Here is a 13,232-nt window from a genome sequence, read left to right on the forward strand (position 1 = left end):
CCTTCCCTGTAATAACCCACTGATCACCTGTCAATCACCTGCTAATCACCTATCACCCCCTGTCACTGCCACCCAACAATCAGCCCCTAACCTGCCCCTTGCGGGCAAACTGATCACCCACCCACACCAATAGATCGCCCGCAGATCCGACATCAGATCACCACCCAAGCGCAGTGTTTCCATCTATTCTCTCCTCTAAACACCCACTAATTACCCATCAATCACCCATCAATCACCCCCTATCACCACCTGTCACTGTTACCCATCAGATCAGACCCTAATCTGCCCCTTGCGGGCACCCAATCGCCTGCCTACACGCTCAGATTGCCCTCAGACCCCCCCTTATCAATTCGCCAGTGCAATATTTACATCTGTTCTCCCCTGTAATAACCCACTGATTACCTGTCAATCACCTATCAATCACCCATCAATCACCCCCTGTCACTGCCACCCATCAATCACCCCCTGTCACTGCCACCCATCAATCACCCGCTGTCACTGCCACCCATCAATCAGCCCCTAACCTGCCCCTTGCGGGCAAACTGATCACCCACCCACACCAATAAATCGCCCGCAGATCCGACATCAGATCACCACCCAAGCGCAGTGTTTCCATCTATTCTCTACCCTAAACACCCACTAATTACCCATCAATCACCCCCTGTCACTGCTACCTATCAGATTAGACCCCTATCTGCCCCTAGGGCACTCAATCACCCGCCCACACCCTCAGAATGCGCTCAGACCCCAGCCCTGATCACCTCGCCAGTGCATTGCTTGCATCTATTCCCCCCACTAATCACACCTTGAGACACCCATCAATCACCTCCTGTCACTACCTGTCACCCCCTAGCACACCTACCCATCAGATCAGGCCCCAATTTGCCCCGTGTGGGCTCCTGATCACTCGGCCAAACCCTCAGACCCCCTTCCGATCACCTCCCCAGTGCATTGATTGCATCTATTTTCCCCTCTAACCACCCCATGAGACACCCATCAATCACCTCCTGTCACTCCCCTAGCACTCCTATCCATCAGATCAGACCCAATACAACCTGTCATCTAAAAGGCCACCCTGCTTATGACCGGTTCCACAAAATTCGCCCCCTCATAGACCACCTGTCATCAAAATTTGCAAATGCTTATACCCCTGAACAGTCATTTTGAGACATTTGGTTTCCAGACTACTCACGGTTTTGGGCCTGTAAAATGCCAGGGCGGTATAGGAACCCCACAAGTGACCCCATTTTAGAAAAAAAAACACCCCAAGGTATTCTGTTAGGTGTATGACGAGTTCATAGAAGATTTTATTTTTTGTCAAAAGTTAGCGGAAATTAATTTTTATTGGTTTTTTTTCACAAAGTGTCATTTTTCACTAACTTGTGACAAAAAATAAAATCTTCTATGAACTCGCCATACACCTAACGGAATACCTTGGGGTGTCTTCTTTCTAAAATGGGGTCACTTGTGGGGTTCCTATACTGCCCTGGCATTTTAGGGGCCCTAAACCGCGAGGAGTAGTCTAGAAAACAAATGCTTCAAAATGACCTGTGAATAGGACGTTGGGCCCCTTAGCGCACCTAGGCTGCAAAAAAGTGTCACATGTGGTACCGCCGTACTCAGGAAAAGTAGTATAATGTGTTTTGGGGTGTATTTTTACACATACCCATGCTGGGTGGGAGAAATTTCTATGTAAATGGACAATTGTGTGTAAAAAAAATCAAACAATTGTCATTTACAGAGATATTTCTCCCACTTAGCATGGGTATGTGTAAAAATACACCCCAAAACGCATTATACTACTTCTCCTGAGTACAGCGGTACCACATGTGTGGCACTTTTTTACACCCTAAGTACGCTAAGGGGCCCAAAGTCCAATGAGTACCTTTAGGATTTCACAGGTCATTTTGCGACATTTGGTTTCAAGACTACTCCTCACGGTTTAGGGCCCCTAAAATGCCAGGGCAGTATAGGAACCCCACAAATGACCCCATTCTAGAAAGAAGACACCCAAAGGTATTCCGTACGGAGTATGGTGAGTTCATAGAAGATTTTATTTTTTGTCACAAGTTAGCGGAAAATTACACTTTGTGAAAAAAAACTATTAAAATCAATTTCCGCTAACTTGTGACAAAAAAATAAAAACTTCTATGAACTCACCATACTCCTAACAGAATACCTTGGGGTGTCTTCTTTCTAAAATGGGGTCATTAGTGGGGTTCCTATACTGCCCTGGCATTTTAGGGGCCCTAAACCGTGAGGAGTAGTCTTGAAACGAAATTTCTCAAAATGACCTGTGAAATCCTAAAGGTACTCATTGGACTTTGGGCCCCTTAGTGCAGTTAGGGTGCAAAAAAGTGCCACACATGTGGTATCGCCGTACTCGGGAGAAGTAGTACAATGTGTTTTGGGGTGTATTTTTACACATACCCATGCTGGGTGGGAGAAATACCTCTGTAAATGACAATCTTTTGATTTTTTTACACACAATTGTCCATTTACAGAGGTATTTCTCCCACCCAGCATGGGTATGTGTCAAAATACACCCCAAAACACATTGTACTACTTCTCCCGAGTATGGCGATACCACATGTGTGGCACTTTTTTGCACCCTAACTGCGCTAAAGGGCCCAAAGTCCAATGAGTACCTTTAGGATTTCACAGGTCATTTTGAGAAATTTCGTTTCAAGACTACTCCTCACGGTTTAGGGCCCCTAAAATGCCAGGGCAGTATAGGAACCCCACAAATGACCCCATTTTAGAAAGAAGACACCCCAAGGTATTCCGTTAGGAGTATGGTGAGTTCATAGAAGATTTTACTTTTTGTCAAAAGTTAGCGGAAATTGATTTTAATTGTGTTTTTTCACAAAGTGTCATTTTCCGCTAACTTTTGACAAAAAATAAAATCTTCTATGAACTCACCATACTCCTAACGGAATACCTTGGGGTGTCTTCTTTCTAAAATGGGGTCATTTGTGGGGTTCCTATACTGCCCTGGCATTTTAGGGGCCCTAAACCGTGAGGAGTAGTCTTGAAACGAAATTTCTCAAAATGACCTGTGAAATCCTAAAGGTACTCATTGGACTTTGGGCCCTTTAGCGCAGTTAGGGTGCAAAAAAGTGCCACACATGTGGTATCGCCGTACTCAGGAGAAGTAGTATAATGTGTTTTGTGGTGTATTTTTACACATACCCATGCTGAGTGGGAGAAATATCTCTGTAAATGGACAATTGTGTGTAAAAAAAATTAACAAATTGTCATTTACAGAGAGATTTCTCCCACCCAGCATGGGTATGTGTAAAAATACACCCCAAAACACATTATACTACTTCTCCTGAGTACGGCAATACCACATGTGTGGCACTTTTTTGCAGCCTAACTGCGCTAAGGGGTCCAAAGTCCAATGAGCACCTTTAGGCTTTACAGGGGTGCTTACAATTTAGCACCCCCCCAAAATGTCAGGACAGTAAACACACCCCACAAATGATCCCATTTTGGAAAGTAGACCCTTCAAGGTATTCAGAGAGGGGCATGGTGAGTCCGTGGCAGATTTCATTTTTTTTTTTGTCGCAAGTTAGAAGAAATGGAAACTTTTTTTTTTTTTTTTTTCCCTCACAAAGTGTCATTTTCCGCTTACTTGTGACAAAAAATAATATCTTCTATGAACTCACTATGCCTCTCAGTGAATACTTTGGGATGTCTTCTTTCCAAAATGGGGGCATTTGGGGGGTATTTATACTATCCTGGAATTCTAGCCCCTCATGAAACATGACAGGGGGTCAGAAAAGTCAGAGATGCTTGAAAATGGGAAAATTCACTTGTTGCACCATAATTTGTAAACGCTATAACTTTTACCCAAACCAATAAATATACACTGAATGGGTTTTTTTTTTATCAAAAACATGTTTGTCCACATTTTTCGCGCTGCATGTATACAGAAATTTTACTTTATTTGAAAAATGTCAGCACAGAAAGTAAAAAAAATCATTTTTTTGCCAAAATTCATGTCTTTTTTGCTGAATATAATAAAAAGTAAAAATCGCAGGAGCAATCAAATAGCACCAAAAGAAAGCTTTATTAGTGACAAGAAAAGGAGCCAAAATTCATTTAGGTGGTAGGTTGTATGAGCGAGCAATAAACCGTGAAAGCTGCAGTGGTCTGAATGGGAAAAAAAGTGGCCGGTCCTTAAGGGGTAGAAAGCCCTAGGTCCTCAAGTGGTTAAAGATTCATCACATGGGATCTTTAAGTGAGCCGCCTACCTGAAGCTGCTTTATCATGTGCTGTACCATCGCCCATCTTCCCTTTCTCATAGAAACAGCGTGCATCACTCAGCTTGCATTGACTTACACATAAGTATGCACACATGCATGGAACTGTCGCCGTAGGGAACAGGTCTACATCCCTATAGAAGTGTGCACATAGCTTTACACTGGGTTATATGCAGCATTACTTATCTCCATGTCACCCACAGAATCCTGCACCAATGCAGAGGCTGGAGCTTGGTATGATGGAGGAGTGTGTTTTTTTCTCAATAATGAAAACCATTTACTTCTTTTTGCTAGCACGGCCCCATTGTGCACAGTGGAGCAGAAATTTAACATACAGACAGTAGTGGCAGATGGTGAAGTTATGTCTAACTTGGAATTTCTGGCTTATACTGTCTGAATTCATTTCCACTTTAAAGTGGACCTGAACTGTTGCGCAGCACACAATGAAAACACAATAGTTGCTAAAAAACCACTGCTGTGTGTTCTGTGTGTTTAGTGAGATCTAATTATCTCATAGCAGCTTAGCAGCTGTGAATCAGGGCTGTGGCTCTCTGATAAGTAAACAGTGAGGCTTAACCCTTTCTGTGCTCCCAAGTATGCAGGAAGTTAAAACTTTATTTTTTGGGGGGGGGGGGGAATTTCCATAAATTCGAATCATTTTTTCCTAAAGCTGCTTTTACACCTCTTTGTGGTGCGATGCTCTGCTCCCATCGCACCGCAACGCCCACAACATTGGTCATATGACCCTGCAGCAGAGTGTGCCAACAGTCATATGCATAGTGCTGACCTCCCCCACACGCCCCTTGCCCAGTGAAGTACTGCCTGCTGGACAGGAAGTACTTCACTGGGATTCCCGGGTTTCTCCTCGTCTTCCTTTCGTTCTGCGCATGTGTGCTACACCGCCGCCAACATATTTAACATTTCTGCGTTGTCCATTAACTTGCATTACTTCTGCTGCTGCTGTGCTGCCATGGAAGACCGACAGTAATGCACTGTTGACTTTGCCGCAGCCGATCGGGCACTTCCAGCAAGTGTGCTAGGCCACATTGCCTTACATTGCTGTTGCTTTACCCGGCGGTACAACAGGGTAACTCAACACAGAATTCCTATGCAAGTGTAAAAGGGGCCTCAATGTTATTATGCTGTGGCTTATCTCTTAGAACAGAGAGGAAGTTCTGAGTTTAGTTCCACTCTGAGGGCTCCTTATGACAAATAGCTGATTGTTACTTAGTTCCCCCTTGTGGGTTACATACAAGTGCAGATTATGGGCTCTGTAACATGTTTATTAAAGGCAAGCCTGTATAAATGTGTGCAAGGCATGCATATAATGTTAACATGACTAAGAAAGCTTGTGTTGTGTTATGTGTGTTATGCAGACTGTGTTTACCTTTCAGGCAGCAGTACATACAGTAGTAATAGCAATGGGCGTAGGTAGCTACATAGTAAATAAAGATATATTAAAGTTGTGGGGATTTCAGAGGTTGCTCTCTGTTTCCTTGAACTGATAGCTGGCAGATGTGACAAGGCTTCCCCAGCAGCAGTTTTCATGACTTCACTGCTGTGACGACTGTAAATGACGGCAAACACATGACTGCATGCTCTGTCTTCTCATCACTCCTGCTGATTGTTAATCTTGTGATGGGCACCCTGCTTCTGTCTTTAGTCTTCATCCATCTGGCTCACTGCGGCTTTCTCCTGGCACAGGGCGGCTCGTGCAGAGTCTACAAACAGCCAAACGCTTTATGTGTAGTGATATGTGGCCACTTAGTGACTTACCTGTACCATGTTCCAAAGCTCTATTCCATTCATCTTTTATCATTACTGTTCTTATTGCATTTATAGAAATGCAGTTATAAGTATGTAACATACCCAGAATCTCACAGAGGCAAAATGCTGATATCCAAGCCCCCCCCCCCCCCCCTCCCCCCCCCACACACACACACACTCCCTGTTTTTCTCTCTCTTCCTCTCTCTCACTCTCTTTGGACTGGTGCACACCAAAACTGCAATAGCTTTTTTTTTTTTTTTTTTTTCCATTCATTTAAGAGGAACCTATGCAACACTAGAGGGCGTAGTAGCATACTATTCTACTGGATACTGCTAGTGGAGGCCCTGCAGATTGTATTGTCTGTTTTTCTGTGTGATTGAATTAAATGATTCTGAAGCATCTGATTCAACATTTACAATACTGCAGAATATGTAAAAGCTAAAAATGGATTGCAATTGATCTTTCTCGAAGTGCTGTAATCAAATTGTTGTCTTTATATATTTTTTTATGAACTGGAAATATGCTGAGACAGCTGTGTGCAAGTTGGACTAAACTCTATACAAACACACAATACATTTTATAAAGGGGGGATTTGCATGGCTCCCCCACTGTTCTGAAGTGATGCATTATGAGTTTTGCTGTTCTAGACTTGTTGTGTTTTGAAGCCCCTCCCCAGGTTCAATTTTGTTTTTTTTAACCACTTCATGACAGGACATATATATATATATATATATATATATATATATATATATATATATATATATATATACAGTTATACAGTTGTACAGTATATAGTTATACAGTATATACTCTCATATAAGCCGACCCCCCCCCCCCCCACACACACACACTTTTACCTGAAAAACCAGGAGAAAATGGCTGACCCCCATATAAGCCGGGGGTAAGAAAATGCTGGATTGGTGCAGGCCGAGTGATCCCCCCAGTGTGTCCCAGTATAGCTAGTATAGTGCCCAGTATGGGTAGGTAGTGCCCCAGTATGGGTAGGTAGTGCCCCAGTATAGCTAGTAAAGTGCCCAGTATAGCTAGTAAAGTGCCCAGTATAGCTAGTATAGTGCCCTGTATAGGTAGGTAGTGTCCAGTATAGCTAGTATAGTGCCCAGTATAGGTAGGTAGTGTCCCAGTATAGCTAGTATAGTGCCCAGTATAGCTAGTATAGGGCCCAGTATGGGTAGGTAGTGCCACAGTATAGCTAGTAAAGTGCCCAGTATAGCTAGTATAGTGCCCTGTATAGGTAGGTAGTGTCCAGTATAGCTAGTATAGTGCCCAGTATAGGTAGGTAGTGTCCAGTATAGTGCTCCCCCCGCGGCCGCCGCTGCTATTACCTGCTCAGCCAGTGGCCGCTTCCTCTAATCCGGGTTCCCCTCTCCATGCGTATAAGTGTTTCACAGCAGCGCGCCCAGCGCTGCTGCTGTGACGAGGCAGGAAAGAGCGCGGCTTCCTGTAGCGGCGATGTGTATCGCCATTACCAGGGGAACTGCTCTTTCCTGCCTATATATATATATATATATATATATATATATATATATATATATATATATATATATATATATATATATATATATATATATATATATATATATATATTATACATCCATTGTATTTGTGGCCAATGCACCACCAGTTTGTTACTAAATGTGGCACATGTGATATCGTTTTAACCATGTTGAGTTGTAGAATACATTTTGGTGTGTCTTACAGGTTAGCCCCCTGTCACATAAAAAATAGGAAGGGACAAACTCAATTAAAACATAAAAATTTATTTTCAAAATTATGATCTAACTTGGGAAAGTTGTAAGAAAACTACAAGAGACATATGTAGTAACATTTTTACCTTGATAAGTAGTAGAATACAGTTTAGACAGTTTTAGGGGTGAGGCCCATGTCTTGTGTATTCTTTTTAGTCACAAACTGAATCAAAAGAAATTAAATTTTCGCATATTCTGTACCAAAATTAAAGACTTGTAAAATGATAAAGTTACAGAATATAAAAGAAAAAAAATATTACTTTAGGAACATGGCTTTTTAAATATGTATGCCATGAGGGTATATTACTATTATGTTTGCAAACAAGGTCTTATAATCATCGATCGTGTATAATGAGAAAGAAAATGTCACCATACATTGTGCTAGGCACAAAATCTAAATGTTTTAATAACCAGAATGAATAAGCAAATACAATTTGTGGGTTTCACTTATAGTTAGCACTGTTTATTGTAAAGCTATACTGAATGTAAATGCAGCGGATAAATGGGGTGCCATAGTCATCATGAACACCAGTGACTATATCCAGGAGGCACAAAGACAGTTGTCTAACACCATGCACTATGCCAAATTACAGGAGGACCCAACAAAAAGGTACAGGATGGCACTCAATAAAGAAAAGTAAAGAAATTGCCCGTAAACACCAGGCTTCATGTACAGACTCTTATCCCGGAAAAGCCGAGAACTGCCTGCTTTTACATGCTTCCCAAAGTCCACAAAGAGGGGAACCCAGGCAGGCCCATAATCTCAGGGAATGGAACTCTCACAGAGAATATCTCAGGGTGGTTGGAAAACATTTTGAAGCCTCTAGTCTGTAAAAGACCCAGCTACATACAGGATACTACACACCTCCTGAACCAACTGGCAGCCATTGGCCCAGTGCCTGGAGGCACCATTCTTGCCACTATGGATGTAGAGTCTCTGTACACCAACATTCCCCATAATGATGGTATTGCAGCCTGTCGCAAATATCTTCAAGGTTTGGGCACACCAATAAACTCAATTGCTGGACTGATGAGATTCGTTCTCACCCACAATTATTTCACTTTTGGGGAGGACCACTATTTACAACAAATGGGAGTGGCAATGGGCTCACGGTTTGCACCGCAGTACGCAAATCTCTTCATGGCAAAGATTGAAGAAGAATACCTGGATACTTGTCATATAAAACCCATGGCCTACTTCATTTTTATCAAAGACATCTTGATCATCTGGTCTGCAAGTGAGGAGGATCTTATCCAATTTCACAGGAGCTTCAATGCCTTCCATCCACAATCAAACTGAAACTGATCTACTCTCACAGGGAGATTAACTTTCTTGACACCACCATATACAGAGAGAACAGCTTACAAACGTCCATGTACCGCAAACCGATGGATCGTCCCACATACCTCAGGTATGACAGTTTCCACCCCAAACATATAAAGAATTCCATAATTTACAGCCAGGCAATAAGATGCAATCGGATCTGTTCTAACAAGTATGACAAACACCTGGATTACCTGAAGAAGAATTTCATAAAACAGGGATACAATCCTCTAATGGCTGAGACCCAAATCAAGAAAGCTAACAACATCCCTAGGACTTAGCTCCTGGAGTACAAGCAGAGCCAGGAAGAGAGCCGTGTCCCACTGGTAGTCACCTACAACCCACACCTGGAAATCTTAAGAAAGATTGCAAAAGAACTTCATCCTGTTCTACACAAGGATCAGAGACTGAAAAAGATATTCCCTGAACCTCCCCTCCTAGCGTTCCGACAGCCACCCAATCTTAAGCAGATGATAGTGAGGAGTGCCTTAAATAGGCAAGAACAGAATGGAACATTCCCCTGCCGAGGGAAAAAAGTGTGGAACCTGTAAACACATCCATTCCACTGACAGGATACTAATACCAGGAACACAACAGGAATACAAAGTACAAGGCACCTTTTCCTGCGACTCATCTAATGTGGTATACCTGATCATGTGTGCAAAATGCCCCAAAGGAATTTATGTGGGAGAAACAAGTAAACCACTGCGTGATCGCATGACACACCACAGATCCACTATTAACAGCAGGAAAAAGGATATTACAAAATATACTGATCTCCCAATACCAACACACTTTTGCTTACCTGGACACAGTTTAAGCGATTTTCACGTCGCTGTATTAATGGGTGGCTTCAAATCGGGAAACATGAGACTAACACAAGAAACAAAGTTTATAAATTGGTTAAAAACTGTAGAAGATGGTTTAAACAAGGACTCTAACTTCTTGTGCTGGTACGATGGGTTTTAAATGCCACAATTCTTTTAATTTTAATCTTTTCATTCATTTTTGTGCCATATGCTGTGTAAGATGGAATTCACTGTCACTATTCATTTTATTTGCTTTCATGTGCTGGCTTTAAATGCTACAATTCTCTTAAGTTTAGAATTAATGGTTCATGTAACCAGGCCAGTTACCATTTGAACTCGGAATTTACGATGTCTCCCCATCACCAGAGTCTGCTTTATGTCATGTTGAGGATTCTATTGATCTTATCAATTTAGCCAGGATGCCTGGGAAAACCTCCTAAGTAACAGTTAGGGAATCTAATTACATTTATGTTTGCTAAAGAATGTTTCTCCTCTGTATGTCCGTGTATATAAGCTGTGTTTTTCCATTTTGGTCAGGAACCAGTTCGACGAAGGCTTTTTATAAGTCGAAAGCTCACTGTTTATCCGTCTCTAAGTTAGCCAATAAATGGTATCATCCTGATTCAAAACTTCTTGAATGTAAATGCAGAAATTGTGTTTTTTTTTTTCTATTTTTTCCCTTCAAAATGCATAGAAAATAAGGTAATTACTAAACAAAATTATCACATGCTAATAGCCTAATTTCTCCTGAAAAAAACACTATATAGATCATTTACTTGTGATAAGTAGTAATAAAGTTATTGGTGAATAAGTGGGAGCAGATTCATATGTGAAAGTTGCTCTCGTCCTGAAGTGGTTAAATCTTCAGTTTCGTGCCTTAATTATTAGGGGGTTCATATTTGCAGCTGTTCCTGACTATTTACTGTTGTGGATGTGTATACAAAGTAAAGAGCCTATATCAGAATGAGAGCTTATCCCTTCACAGTTGTGCAACATACAACTTTGCACATTGCAGATCATGATACATTCCACATTAGGCATTTAAAGCGGACCTGAACTCAGAACTTCCTCTGTATTCTAGAAGAAACGCAACAGCATAATAACCTTTAATGAAAAACATTTTTGTTACAGCAAATATAAATCTTCAGTGTATCTACTTCCTGCTTTCATGGAAGCAGACATATTGTTAAAATCTTGTTCTTTCAAATTAGCCTATCTGCCGTGGCAGTCAGCTGACAGCTGAGGGATCAAATTACAATTTGTGATTAGTCACAGATGAGGGGGAATTAGAAGGGCTAAACTCTTCAAATACATACTGGGTGCATTTCTATATTTGTTCCTTCTGTCCTGTGCAAGAGTACAGGTCCACTTTAATAGGGGGGTGTGCCATTACTAACAGAATGTTCATATTTGCAGCTGTTTCAGACTATTTCCCTTTGGAAAAGTCAGCCTCACAACCTAGGGAGGTGTGCACTAAGTAAAGAGCTGCTATCAGAATGAGTGTATCTTGTCACAGAGCCATTCCCTGAGCCCACCCATCCTTCCTATCTGAGGAGCACAGGGCGCAGGTAGGCGGGATCAGCCATGAATAAATGGTTTATGTCCTACACACAACTTTGCACATTGCAGATTATGGTACATTCCACATTAGGCATTTAAAAACCACAAACCAGAACAAGGGTTTTAAATACTGGTACAACCCATACCTTTGGACAGATCTGCATAGGAGACATCCAGTACCTAGTACGTCTCATATTTATTGTCATCCTACCACTACCATTCAGTAGGAGGAGCTTTTTGGTTTAGTTTGGCCCGCTCACGGCTGTGGAGTCGGTACAAAAATACTCCGACTCCAGGTACCCAAAATGTCTCTGACTAATCGACTCCACAGCCCTGGGCCCTCTACAATAGTTCTGTTTGGTATTGACATTACGGGGTACTCTGTTATAATGTAATTGGCAGTATGATATTACAGTCGGTCAGTATGGGTCATGTCCACTCATTCTTTTCCTCTTTTTGTTGTGTCTCTATAGAGTCATTATGCTGCTCTGATAACTGCGGATTGTCACCACAATGTGGCGGACGCTACTAGTGCTTTTCTGCTTCGTTAGCCTGAGTCTTGCTGGAATCAGGCTTACCTTGCCAAACCATGAAGAGGACCTGCTGCCTCCTGAGCAATGCCGCAACGATTGCCTAGCGTCTCAAGTCTCAGGTATGTTTATCACGTCATAGCCACACGCTTGGGCTGACTTATTTAAGTATTTATATAGCGCCAAAATATTACGCAACACTGTACAGAGTATATTGTCTTGTCACTAACTGTCCCTCAGGGAGGCTCACAATCTAATCCCTACCATAGTCCTATATCATGTATGTATCGTGTAGTGCATGTGTCATAGTCTAGGGCCAACTTAGGGGGAAGCCAGTTAACTTATCTGTATGTTTTTGGATATGGGAGGAAACCCACAAAGAGAGAAAATACAAACTCCTTGCAGATGTTGACTAGGCTGGGATTTGAATCGGGGACCCAGCGCTTCAAGGCGAGAGCTTACTTGACTTACTTATGTATTTCTTATTTTGCGGACATAAAGCCACCTCCGGTCAGCTGATCGTGTGTAGCTGCGTTGCGCGGGCAGGGAGATGCCATCTGTCCCCTGCATGTACCTCTAAACATGGCAGCATCTGCACCTAGATATGTCACTGGGCGGTTTTCTGCTGCCTTGTACCTGCAGTGTATCAATTGCCTACGGATGAGAGTGACACTTCATAGCTTGCTGTGCTAGAGGGTGATCAACACCCTAAAAAAAGAAGAACACAGAAACAAAGGGAGCCCAAATGGTGCAGTCGGTCACAAGTTAAATGACAAATGTAAATAAAAGGTTGTGGTACACATGAAGGAAGGCTGCACAGGGGGCAACCAACCACTAAAGGCAGGTGGAGATTTATAAACCCGACTCCATTCAACCAGCTGGAACTGGATCCGGACGCACTCTTGGCAAAACAACAAAGGATCACTGTGCTGCCACTGGGTACCAGAGCACACCCCTCCAAAGGAGGGTAAAAAGCACAAGGGGTGGGAAGAGGCACCCAATGATAGATAAAACTAATTTGCATATACCAATATTGTTGATTGAAAGTATATAACATAGAAGGCATTTCATCACTGCCAATGCTAAGGAATTCTAAAGCTATATTAAGCATAATTATAATGTGTATGAATGTGTTGTTATTGAGGCAAAGCACCTCTCCCTTTATTATATTAGCTGTTTTTAACACCGTTTTATCTATCATTGGGCA

General features: G+C 42.2%; 1 protein-coding gene across 2 annotated transcripts in view; it reads left to right on the forward strand.

Annotated features, from left to right (window-relative positions):
- Positions 1–13,232, forward strand: part of C11H11orf24 (chromosome 11 C11orf24 homolog) — a 74,560-nt gene that overhangs the window by 41,022 nt on the left and 20,306 nt on the right. For both annotated transcript variants that reach the window (XM_068261695.1, XM_068261696.1), the window contains one exon: positions 11,969–12,147. In XM_068261695.1, the coding sequence (XP_068117796.1) occupies positions 12,009–12,147 (139 nt within the window). In that variant the 5' untranslated portion in view covers positions 11,969–12,008. The remainder of the gene's footprint in view (positions 1–11,968; positions 12,148–13,232) is intronic.

This window comes from Hyperolius riggenbachi, chromosome 11 (genome assembly GCF_040937935.1).
Source record: "Hyperolius riggenbachi isolate aHypRig1 chromosome 11, aHypRig1.pri, whole genome shotgun sequence".
Taxonomy (NCBI): Eukaryota; Metazoa; Chordata; class Amphibia; order Anura; family Hyperoliidae; genus Hyperolius; species Hyperolius riggenbachi.